At 40.4% G+C, this 13,401-nt stretch overlaps 1 protein-coding gene across 3 annotated transcripts in view; it reads right to left on the reverse strand.

Moving 5' to 3' along the window:
- The window catches only part of LOC121957600 (gamma-aminobutyric acid type B receptor subunit 1-like), a 102,839-nt gene that overhangs the window by 59,687 nt on the left and 29,751 nt on the right, over positions 1 to 13,401 (reverse strand). For all 3 annotated transcript variants that reach the window (XM_042506256.1, XM_042506255.1, XM_042506254.1), the window contains exons 7-8: positions 3,507 to 3,752; positions 3,294 to 3,357 (exon numbers count right to left, since the gene is read on the reverse strand). In XM_042506256.1, the coding sequence (XP_042362190.1) occupies positions 3,294 to 3,357; positions 3,507 to 3,752 (310 nt within the window). The remainder of the gene's footprint in view (positions 1 to 3,293; positions 3,358 to 3,506; positions 3,753 to 13,401) is intronic.

Genomic DNA, 13,401 nt, shown 5'->3' on the forward strand with positions numbered 1-13,401 from the left:
CTTTCACAACCAATTTGTTACTGGAAGTGTTTTGTAGAAAGCAGTGGAGTGAGGAGAAGGCTGGCACTGTAAATAGCTTTGCTGTATCACACAATTGTCTAGAGAACAGGATAAGAGCTGTCTTTCTTTGACCTATTTAATGCTGCCTTTAACATCGCACACTACAAACACTACAGCACAGCAGCTCTCGCTGACCAGTCACAGCTCTCTCTGTGGCACTAAAATATCTCTTCCTCACACGCTGGCTGCAGCACCATCCTCTGCATAGCTCCACATTCTTCCTGCACACATCCTGCAGCACACAACAGAGAAGCTTCTGCCTTCAGAGGAACACAAACTTCCAGCACTGCTTCTGAAAGCCTTGCAACTATTTACTACAACTGTGGACCTACAGACTGCAGCAAAGCCAATTAACGTTTATGTTGAGAGCCGACCCCAGCCTTGATCGAGCATTTTATTTCCATGTCTTTCTTTCCCCTTCGCTTAGAAGTGCCCAGGGCCAGTACACTTCCAATTACCATCAAACAAATTGCAGCTCATCACTGACCCTTCCCTGGTGGGATGACGCAGGCCAGCACCAACAAAGAAAAATCAGCAAAACAAGCTTAATTTTTAATCATTCCCAAGAACACAGAGCCTTCTATAGTCACAGATCTCAGAGCTGTCAGAGAAACACAAAGCACAGACAGACTGAAGAGGAGAACACAGGTTCAGTGATCAAAAGGCAGCCAGCCAGCCGGAGCCTCACACCACTCCAGATAAGACTCTACCATCGCCATGTGATCACTCAGCCACCTCCATCCCATCCCATAAAAAACACAGTGATGCAACCTGCCAACATGAAAACTGCCAGGCCTGTGGGTTAACTCGGAGTAACTATTTGGCCGTAGACTGCAGCTCAACAACAAAGACACAGTTTGCCTTTGTCTCTTCAGATAAAGAAGAAAAGAAAAATCCAACATACACACTTCTTTAAAGAATCTTTATCCTCTGAAACCTGGACTGACAGCAGTTTTCTTGTGCAGCATGCAGGCACATTTCACAAGCATTTAAACCTTTGAAACCTGGACAAATTGGTTTAATTTCTCTCAGAAATATGGGAAAAAAGGCAATGAGCAACTTGACAAGAAATACCCCACAAATTGCAAGACAATAGCAGAAGATGACAAGAAAATGACCTGAAGTTCAGGTAAAAATTAATTTGTCTTTAATGTTTTTTAAGGAGGGAGAAAAATATTAGAAAATTATTGTTTTTAATGTAAAAACAGAAAACTATCATTTTAACCTTAAAATGGTTGCCTTTTTTTCCTTTTTTTTTTTCTAATTTTAGCACTTTTTCAGATAATTTGTGTTTGTTTTTTTTGTTGTTGTTGTCATTTTTGCTTCAATTCCAAATTTTCAGGCTATTTTCTTGTAACTTTTAATTTTAATGTAATTTCTTGTGAGGTTGAGGAGAAAATGAAGCTACTTGGCTCAGGTTTCAAAGGGTTAAAGCCCTCCACTGTTTTTTGGGATCTTTAAGATATTTTTTACCTCTCTGAGTCATTTCCTGACAATGTTGATTATCAGCCGAACTGTTCTAAAGTGTTTGCCAAATATTTTTAAACACCTTTCCCCAATCTGGGTGCAGGTTTAGGGAACTGAACTAGATTTAGAAAAAAAAAAAACATCATGGTTTGGCACAAGCAAGCTCCCAGCTGAAAGTCTGAGAAAGTTTGTTGGACCCCCACCCACAGTAACAGTCCAGCTCCTTACACAACGCATCAAACAGATGGTACCCAGCGATGTATCGTTTGGTGTCTGACACAGAAATCACTGACCAAGCAGGGGTATATGACGAGTTCGGAATGAGAACAGGCTTCAGGTCGATTTTCAATCCTGTTAATAGCAAGGTTTAGGTGTAAAGGGATGCCACATAATTAAAAGTACTTTTTTTTTTACCATGGTTTTATGTTTTCTAAGTCAAATGAACCGTTTCCTATTTTTAGCAACTTTCTTGCAACCCTAATTGCTTATCAGGAGTTTACATATTAAAGATGGGAAAGGATGATGTCAGCATTAACCCAGCTGAGACACTCTGCTGTAGACTGTCAGGGGAAATGAGGGAGGGAGTGGGGGTGGTGTGTTTCTGGGTGTGATTGCATGTGATGGAGGTGTCTTCAAGCAAAAACAGGGTTATTTAATGGTATGCTTTGGAAGAAAATGACTTTTCTGATCTCTTTTTCAATCAGAGATGCTTGTGATTTCTCGCTGTGAGCCCCTTTACATAATGATTCCTCATACCTTTGAAACCTGGATGAACATCATTCTTTTAATGCTGCATTCAGATGCTTTTAACAGGTACTTAAACTTTTTAAACCTGAGCAAACTGGTGTGATTTCTTTTGAAAACATGGGAAAAAGGCTGAAGCTGATCCCAACTGACACAGGGCAAGAGACGGGGTACACCCTTGACAGGCTGCCACAGGGTTTAAAGGGCTGACACAACGATGGACAACATTCATGTTTATATTCACAGCTATGAGCAATTTAGAGTCGCCACATAACCAGCTGCATGTCTGTAGACTGGGGGCGCAAAGAGAGAGATAGACACATAAAAGCAGCAGCTGGCAAGGAGCTATTTCAGCCCATTCTCACTCCAAACTGGTAAAACAGCACTGAAAGACTGCTGGACGGTGTCAGGTGAGAACGCAGTCGGACAGAACTGCTTGCAATGTTAATAATGCCTGCGGACAGCTGGACAGCACCTGCTACCCTCTTGAGAAGATGGCTGGACAGAAACTGTCGCGTCTGCGTGAAAAGCAGCAGGACGGCATTATGTTGAAATGCTGCCAGTAACAATGTCATATAAAGAGCATGAGAGCAGGCTGGAGGATGGACGGGTCCAACAAACCCCGGACTGTCATGCGGGAGTGTGGTGTTTGCTTTTTGTCTTCATGTGATGATTTTTTTCTACACTTTACCATGTGCCTCCTTCCCCTAATCTTAACCTGCAGGAAACACTAGAGGCAAGATAAAACTTGGATTGGGAACGTGATTAGCTATTTTTCTATACTTCTTGTGGGACATGCATCACATCTTCTAACAAATATAGAGTACTTTGCAAACAAAGTCTGAGCTCCTGTTTGAAAACCTAACATGGCAACAGTTTCAAACACTGCAAACAGAATCTGCGTATAAAAATATTTATATGTATAGATGTTTACAGTTTGATCAAGATCACCACACACTGTAGCTCATGAGCTGATTATTAAAATGACTTCATTTGAAGCATGGATATGTGCTGTGCTGTACCTTGAAGCTGCTCAATAAGAGTCCATGCCATTCGGGAGCCTTGAGCATCAAATACAACATGACCCTGAAAGAAAAAGGCAGAATTTTAATATTTCAACATCTTCCTTCATCACCCACACAGTGCCCACATCTCTCTCTCTCATATTACTATCCAGCACTCTCAACTCTTTCTCCTTCTCTGCACCTCCTCCCTCCTCTGGGTTTTGTACTTACTGAAACTCCTTCAAAGGAGCTGGTGTTGAGGGCTCGGTAGATCTCAGCTGTAATATCTCGGTTGTTGTAGTTGAAATCTTCTAGCCGGTGACCCTTGGCCTTCAGGGGGCCCACAGTCTTGTTGAGAGCCAGGGCTAGAGCCCATACAGCATCATAGGCCAGGGGGGCCTCCTGGAAACCACCTGTCTCCTCTGGGTTTTTACCCCCGAGTTTAGACATCAACCGGGCGAGAAATTCCTGAGAGGTCTGGAGAGGAGAGAAGTTAGTGAGGGATGGTGCTTGGCTACAAGTCTTGTGTCTACTTCTGGGAACATGTAGGAGTGTCTGATAAGTCCACCTCAGTGCTCCAACTGGACAATGAAGTGAACCAGCAGTACAGCAGGATGTTACTCTCCCGGATTTTATTCATATATTTATTTTTATTATTAGTGTTCTCATTATTATGATTATCAACTAATAAAATATTATTATTATTATTATTATTATTATTATTATGGAAGTAGTAGTAGTAGTAGTAGTATGCTTCTCTTACCCCCAGCTCCTGGTACGACTTGCTGTAAGAAGGGGAACTAAGTTGGTGCTATTAAGAAAATTTGCCATCACCAGAAAGAGATTTTTTTTGGTTAAGGTTGGAAAACATCTCCATCCATTCAACCACTGTCATCAAACTTTTGTGGCTTACTGACAGACAACAGTCATAATTAACATGTGCACTGGAGGTTGCTTGTCAGGTGAACATTAATGCACTTTGCATTTGCATGTAGTCATGGAAACAGCTTGACAGCACTAAAATGTAATTGCAAGTGGCTGCAATTCTTTTTCATTTTCACATTTGGATCAACATCTGAATATCATTAATCATAAAGGATGGTAAGTCTTTACATATGAAATGAAAAATGGCCTTTTTCTTTTTCAAAGTTTCAGCGACTTTACACAAAGGTGTAAAATTTTAAATGAACATGGATCAATCCATTTTATTTTGAAATTGTTACTTAAATGACGCATTAAAAATGCAAGATTAAGTTACAACATTTATTCTGCATTTTCATTTCCATATTTCGAACATTTGAATACTGTCAACCATAAAGCAGAGTTAGTTTCTGAAAATGAAATGTCAAATGGATTTTCCATTTCATTGTAATATTGCCCTTGCTAGTAGAGAAAATGAAAATGCAAATTGCATCATTGAATTAAATTTAAATTTCGAATTATTGTCAAGGTACATGTGAACTGAAAACACTTTTGTGAGATACATTTTTATTTGAATTTTGTCCACTAAATGTTTCTATGGTAAATAGCAGTGCTCAACAAAAACACAAGTGGCTTCTCTGGGAATATAATACGGCTAGAATCTTAACATAAAAAATGTGACAACAGGGAAACACTGTCCATTAACTCTGAGCATCAATGAATATAAATTTAGAGTCCAGCTCCCCTCAGCTTATTGGCCCTGTGGGTACAGTGGTTCAGGATGTAATGATGGAGCCAGGTCTCTATCAAGATGCGGGCGCATCAGTATCTGATTTCATGAGTTACCCCTTTGAAACCTGAGCAAATTGGATAAGCACCTTAACAAGAAATGGCCAAAAAAATTAGCAAGAAATTGCTAAAAATTTAAAAGAATTTTATCAGAAAACAGGCTAAAAAGAATGCTGAACCTAATGCAGTCCCCGTGCTTCCTTTTCCAATGCTGACGAGTCTATTTCTGTCTTAAATGTAGTCAAGTTTATGAGTGCTATTGCACTTGCATGCATTGCTGTCACCATGGTAACATGCTAGCAAGAATAAATTTCCCTTCTTTGACCATTTTCTCTCAGTCTTTACCAAGAGCCCTGCCCCACAAAATCATCTTAAGACTACAATGACTGGAAAGCCACACAGTGGAACCAGAGCACCAGCTGCTGTGGTTCTCCACCTGTGTGGACTAACACAATAATATGACTTTTTCTAACATTATGTAAACATACTGACTGAATGGTTTCAGCCACAGCTCTGCTGTGTTCTCTTCACTTTAGGACCCTTTTCTGCACAGCAATATCAGGAGCCATCAATCTTCTGCTATATATTACCTCATAACTTAATTAAACCTCAGAGCAACATGCACTCCTGATCATTCCCAAACTACAGCTGCACGATGAGGGACTGTTCTTCTGATCTGTTTTTATCTCCTAACAAAAACACCTATTACGCAGTGGGGAATTTAGGCCACTACTGGGAGTAACACTACTGTGTTAAACACTAAGCCTCCTCATTCCTCTGAATAAAACCAATGTGCTGGTATAGGAAAGCTACATTTCAAAAACGACTAATAAATCTACCTTGTACCTTGTACTTTCTACCTTAAAGCATGCAGGGTCGCCATATAAAAAGGTTGAACGTGTATCATCTTTTGCTGCGATGTAATGCAACATCACCTGGCAGAGCACTGCAGCAGCCAAACTTAGTATGTGCAAGACATTTCCCTGGTATTTACTTGGCAATATGTCTTTCTGTTGTTTACTCACATATACTGAGATGGCAGATAAAATGACTGTTAAGGCCAATGAGTCTGTTTTTGCAAATTTTAATCCATCATCAAAAATAAATAAATAAATAAAAATAAAATCTCATGTACAGAAACCTTGCATACTCAGTCCGATGCATTTTATTGTTCTATTTGTTTCAAAAAATTTGCAAAATGACAACGTAAATACTCACAATCCTCCCAGGCTTCTCTCCCCTGGAGGTCCCTTTCTGACTGTCACCACTCTCTCCTGTCTTGCACTTGATACTGAGCTGTCCTCTCTCTCGGTCTCCACACTTTTGTTTTTTCTGTCTGCAGTCCACACCCTCCCCCTCTTCATCATCATCCACCTGAATATCTGACCTGTTGAAAGTGAGCCATCTGTCTTATTGCACGTGTCCAGCTGCCAAATGTTCTGCACTGATTCTCAGTGAAACAACTCTCTCAAAGCTTTTGACAGGGAAAGTCACAGAATACTGAACCTGTTCCAGAAACTTTGATGATGGACCAAGGTTTTAGAGTCAGTGTGCTAACATGACTGACACAACGTGAGGTTTACTTTCACACATGAGATAATTTCAGATGAAAAAATGGACTCAGTGTGAAAGGCCTTTAGTGTAATAACACTGCAGAGTTGTAAAATCCTGCCCCATAGTATTTCTATATGCTGTATGCTGTCATAGTGTCAAACCTCTGAGCAGCGCTTTGGTGTCTGACTGATGGAAGTACAGAATGTTGAGTAGACAGAGGTAACATGATCAACCCATTTTACTGACTCTGACTTATTCCCTTAGAAACTCTTTTACCTGCTTTCTCTTAATCTCTTTGTGTTTTCTTACACCCGATGCATTGCATGCATCATCATGTGGATCCCAGTGTTCCCAGCATGTCAGCTCCACTATTACCTCAGCCTGAAGGGAAGACAATTATCACCTTCACTTCAAGCTGTCTCCTGTGGCACAGACTCCCAAACCCCCCTCTGTTTTAATTATAAAGAGCTATTAAAAACTCTCATGTGTCATATTTCACAAAAACATCCAGCAGAAACAGGTGTTTAGCATTTATATCAAAACTCCACGCTGCTAATCTGTATGCACCCTTTACAGTAATCCCAAATGATTTGAGCAGACATTGAGCACAAAGCTTTTGATGCGGAGAGACATTTCAGCCAAACCCCCACCAAAACTACACATTACCTATGCAGTCATCTTACACTGCATCACAGTACACAGCTTTGATAAACTGGTGCGAGACAGCGAGGGTCAATCCTCCATACAGCCAATCACAGTGCTCGATGCACAGAAAAGACAAAAACTTGATTGTTTTTAGATTTGTTGTTTTGTTTTTATTAAAGAAAAGGTAAGTAAAAAAAAAAAAAGAGCAAATCAAAGCATGCATTAATTTTTAGTAATTAACTGTAACCTCCCTACAACCTTAAAAGTAGCAGAACTAGCAGACTAGCAGCAAAAGTATGTTGTTCTTTCCATCCCACTTTTTTTTTTACCTGATTACCTGAAGTAAAAATGCACAAGGACTAAGGTGTTGTAATATGATTTCCGTAGCAGTAAAGGTGTATATCTGAATAAAGAGGAAAACAAAAAAAATGTCACAACCATGTTTCTGATGCTGGCAGAAGCATTTAGAGAGTCCAGGACATGCTGCAGCACTCCACCTGCTGCTGCCTGCTGTGCAGCCAGCTACAGCACCAACACACACATCACAGAGCATAAGCAGGATGGAGGGGGACTGGTGATGTACCGAGCAGTGAGCCAATGATCATAAAAAATCATTGCCATCGTAAAGTTACCATCTATGATCAAATATCACAGTAAAGACATTCATCACAACTATGCCATGTGACGATGGACAGAACCAGAATGTGTTGTATTTCAGCTCCCTGCTCAGTCAAATAAAAGTCAATGTCGGGATGATTTAATACCTTTTCAGCAGATACAGATTGTCTGTGACCAGATGTGTCACATCACACCACCGTAGGTTTTTCTATAACACACAGATAAAGACCTGTATCTGTGAGGGAATGTGTCTTTAGTCAAAACTGACAGCTCTTACATTTAGGCCTTAACTACTGATTCCTGTAGTCTGCATGGTTTGTCTCCTGCTTCTATTTGTGATCTTCTGATCGCTGCCTGAGATCATCTGGCAGGGCCCTACTGAAATCCCAACCTGTCACTGACAGGCATTTCCCACTGTGGGAACTTAAAACCATGTAACCTGAGGTTTCCCGTAACCACAAAACTATTTTTTTCCATGCCTTTTTACTGTAGTTTAAAACATGTGGCTTTTGAATATACAGCAGCAAAGCGATGTGAGGTCTGTTCTGCTTGGCTGGCCAGTACAGAACAGACAACAATGGAAGAGGACCACCATGCTTCATACATTTACCTATGAAAAATGAAAACCCCCAAATTTGTACAAATCCCATATACTTTAAAAGGCTGCAATAACATCACCGATGCACTTTGGTGGATCACACTCAAAACTCCTGATCTGTGTGAATTCTTAGTAAATGTTGTGTCACTTCCAGGAACATCCTAACCATATTTCTTTTAAACTTAACCACAGTAACTATTATTGCCTAAACCTAACCTCCATAACTATAAGTTAATCATGTAACTGTATGTTAATTCATGGGGCACAAATTTGTATAATATCATACGACCTGTTATGCGTGCATTTGCATAGGATATAATATGAACCAATCTATGAGAATACCCTGAATATGTTTGCTGATTTGCTCACATTTACAGTGAATGCAAGCTGGGGCTACAAACCAGTGGCTGGCCTGAAAAGGTGCATGAAACCACTTTGTAGCTGTTAGTTTGCGCAACAGCGCATATGGCGATCCTTTATGTTTCTGTTGTGTCATCTTTTGAAATTCTTGCCCCCACTAGTTGGCCGTGTATTGTATTCCCATTTCTACCAGTGAGACATCTTCTTGTCCACCTTTTGTTTTTATGGGCACTTCTTTTCTTTATTATAGAACTGACTGGCTCTGACTGGAGAACTGGCTCTAGTGAAAGTTCAGTCAGGAAGACAATACATTTTCATGCTTGAGTCTGTAATTTATCCCTCATACCATCTGTCATTCACTTCTCACATGCATTCTCACTGTTTCTAGCTGTCATTAGATTAGGTTTCCATTAACCTTCATATTGCGCAAATCGAAATTGCAAATATAATATATGCCTAATGGAAACAAGTCAATTTGGAAAAAAGTTTTTACACTCGCATGAGGTGGTTAATTGAGGCGATTCGAAAAAGCCACATTTGGCAAAATTGCTATGGAAACACTTTTTTGGCTTTTCTAGCTCACATGATGCTATGGCTATGTGCTTGCCAGTAGGAACTGGCTCCCTCATGATGCAGCAGGAGCTACAAGAGCTGTTATTGCATCACATAACTCTTCAAAAGTTGAGTGGATCATCTGGAAGTTTCTCCTGACCGAGAATCCATAATTCCTCTGTGAAATCGTGGACTATTACCTCCCACAAATATCTCATACTTGCCTTTCCATTATCACTTGCATAACACGCCTACATGACCTTGGTTTGAAATACTGACGGCTAGTGTAGTGGCTGCAATAGAAATAAAGTTGATAATGTTTTGAACATCCATCACCATGCTTCTTGGAATGTTATCACCAGAGGAGAAGTCGCAGAACATCACTTAGTGGAAACACAGTCACCTTCACATTGGGTTTTAGCTACAGTTTGAAAATATCACTTATTTTTGCACAAATCTGTAATGGAAACCCGCCTAATGTCTGGGGCTGATCTGACAGCTGTCAACAGTCAACCAAAAGCACAGCGACACACCTTCTCCGTTAGCCTATCACCTTACTGCCTCTGGTCTCAAACATGGCAGTTGTGTGCACCCTCTACCTCTCCATCACAATCTAGTCTTCACAGATTCATCAGCCTCATCAGCCATCAGCCTCAGAGTCATCAGGTGTCACCAACTCCAATTTCTGGACTATATTAAATCCCCAGACAATTTCTGGGGATTTATCTTGCTGCTGCTCAGGTTTCCCTCGATCACAAAAGTGTCTTTGGCGTCTAAGAGCCCAAATCTTCTGTAAAACCTTAATTAGCACAAATAATCTATTATTTTGTAGACCCACATTCTGCATTAAACACTGTCTTTATTCATCTGTCTCTCCTGATTGAAATGATTTGGTCTTGGACTCAGTCATAAGCACTATAGCTTTTTGTTCACTCCCTCTGTATTGTCTCCTTCCCACAAATACCAAGGAGGGCCTGGACATGGTTGGTTGTCAAACAAGTGGTATAGGTTGTCTTACTCCATAAAGTAAATATGTAGCGGTTACTGCTGTGTTTCTTTTATTGTTGTCCTTGTTCTGACGTTAGGTCATCTTTGCTTGAACAAGTATTTTGACAACATTTCTGGCAACCTCTGAGAGAAACTGAAACTTGCATATAGTATCACATGCTGAGCAATGTCCATGTTCTAGTTCCAGGTTCTGCTCCTGATGTGGTATGCAGAGAATGGTGGAGAAAAAAGTAGACAATGTGACAATGGCTTCATGTTACACTTCAGTTTGTTAAGACTGCAGGGCTGGGGGGGAGACCAGGCATGTGCTGTCTGGCCGGCTCAGCTGTGGATCTCCTGCCTCAGGATCGCAGGTAGGCAGCGTTCCATTTCTAAGTCACAAGCCTCTTTCCCTTCTCATAGCTTTCTCCCGAGTGACTAGAATTTGTTGGATTTGTCTTCATCTCATTTTATCTGCAAGAAATGTTTTGTTTTTGTAACATTCTATAGAGCACAATCATTTAGCACACAACATTTATGTTGTAGATGTTTGCCAATGTGCATATTCACATTACATTAGATTCCAGCCTATTCTCATGCCCAACTCATCAAATACTGCTGTTTGGTTAGTGACTTCCATGTCAGACACCGATCAAAAAAAGCACCTTTAGTAGCAGTATCATATGCTGCCTATTAGTGTCACTGTATAATGCTGCAGAGGGAGTCAATTTGAAATGTCAACTGTAACAACATAATATATGGAGCTGCAAAGTCCCCAGGATGGGAGAGGAGGTGAATGGGTCCCAAAAACCCTTCGCCTGTTCACTTTCATGAATGTTTAGCCAAACCATGATGGTCTTTTCTAAATCTAACCACATGTTTTTGTTGCCTTGCACTAACTACACGTTTTTGTTGCCTACATCTAACCACCTCCTTTTTTTAATTAACCTAATGACTTGCTTTTGTCTCATAAACCTTTTCACTTGCTTTCGTTGCCTCAAGCCAATCACCTGCTTCTGTTGCCTTAAACTATCACCAGCTTTTGGTGCCCAAAACTAACCACATGCTTTTGTTGCACAAAGAAATATAAATAAATACAAGATGTTTTAGTGACTTTCAGTGTATTTTGAAAAAAGACTATCTAAACTGTACATTTCCTGTGAAAACTCAAGTGTATTTAAAAAAAAAAAAAACCTAGGCATGTAACAAGCTTAAACTGATTGACCGTCCCGGAACGTCAACATGAGACGTACGCCATGTACATGTGAATTGCACTGACCGAACAGCACTATTTGATGAGCTGGGATGAGAATGTGCTGTACATGTGACAGAAACCTGTTTTCCTATTTAGGAGCCAGTTGTCTTCTCAGTGTCTTGCTCAAGTTCATGGTTTGAGCTCTGGGATCAAACCACCAACTCTACAATTAATGGAGGTTCCACTTTATTAACTGAGCTCCAAGTGCTGTTAGTATAAGATGCATCATTGAGTTCAGTGATGAGCTGTGTGGTCAGCCCATCACACTGTCAGAACTGGAGCCAGAGAGAGCGTGATTGGTGATGGCTGTATTCTATTCAGGCACGCAGCTGAAGATGAAAGGGAGGCAACAACCTGTTTTTTCTCTCCTGGATGATGTCTGGGCCGCACACAGCCAGTATCACTTCACCGCACTTTGATCAATAAGAGGCCATTCCTGAATCTCAAGTGCTCCCCTGCTCACTCAAACAGAACTTCCAGACAACAGGGCAAGCAGATAACGCGCTCGCAACATTAATAAAAGTCTACCTTCTGTGTTTTAATGGAGTTTTAGCGTCAGCACCAGCATACAGAGTATGAACCTGGAAACACTACCCAGCAAGCACCTGTGCAGCAAAATACTTTCCCTACATAAACAAAAGCTGTATTCAGGTCAAGTCAAATAAAGGTTTCATACACAAAAGACACGAAAATAACCTTACACCTAATGTAAGAATATCAAGTATGTCCCAACGAGTGATGTCACCCTCTCTGCTCTGCTGCCTCTATCTGCTTTATTAAAGAAGAAAAGCTTCCAGTTCTCTAAGGTATGAATGAAGTGGGGCTTCACTGGCTGCACAGGTTTAGTTCTGTGTTGATCTGTTTATTGGGGACAAAGACTGGAGCTAGATTTCATCCTGCTCTTAATGAAAGCACTCTTTAGACTAACTCCTACAATTCAGCCACTCACATTTCTTTGAAAATCTAATGGCTGGGGCATGTTGTTTTGGAAATACACATTTACATCAGACTGATTTGATTGTAAATAACCAAAGAAAATTCAAGGTTCCTCAACAATGGAGTCAAGACACCCAGTGCAAACCTGTCCCCTAAAAACTACATTAGAAATACACAGTTTTATCAGCTCCAAGTATTTGGTTAAGCTGAGGGAAGATAGTTAAATATTTTAAAAGTTCAAGCTGATTTGCAGCACAAGAAAGGGCCATTCAGTTAGCCTAATATTTAAAATCTAAATGTAGTTTCTGACCACTGGTGGATTAATGCTTTTCATAGCTAGTTCCTGTTTGTTTGTATCAAGTAGACACAAACAAGGCTGCACAAGCAGGGATACATTAGCCATGTAATACACAGTCCTGCTGAGTATTTGCACCTTGAGCCACCATTTGAAACATAACATATAAAGTAAAAGGTGGTGTTTCTTACATTGCAGAAGCTGTCTGTCTTTGTCAGTTACCTGAAGTCACCTGATTACATCTGGGTGCAGCACTATACCCGCCCCCCGCCCCCAGCAAAATGCCCCTTGACTGACAATAAAGTGTTTGGTATCATATCGCATCGCATCGCATCGCATCGCATCGTATCGTATCGTATCGTAACGTAACATAACGTATCGTATCGTAGCGCATCGTATCCTATCGTATCCCATTGTATCTCCTCGTACTGTATCCTATTGTATCTTCTTATCTTATCATTATTATTATTATTATTTTGTCTTATCCTATCAAATCTTATTTTATCTTATCTTCTCTTATTATTGAATTGTACCATATCATATCTTATCTCACCTTCTTATCGTTAAGATTCATACTACATTAAAACAGGATTGTTGTGCAACTCAAAATGTTAAT

This window comes from Plectropomus leopardus, chromosome 18, assembly GCF_008729295.1.
Source record: "Plectropomus leopardus isolate mb chromosome 18, YSFRI_Pleo_2.0, whole genome shotgun sequence".
In the NCBI taxonomy this organism is placed as follows: Eukaryota; Metazoa; Chordata; class Actinopteri; order Perciformes; family Serranidae; genus Plectropomus; species Plectropomus leopardus.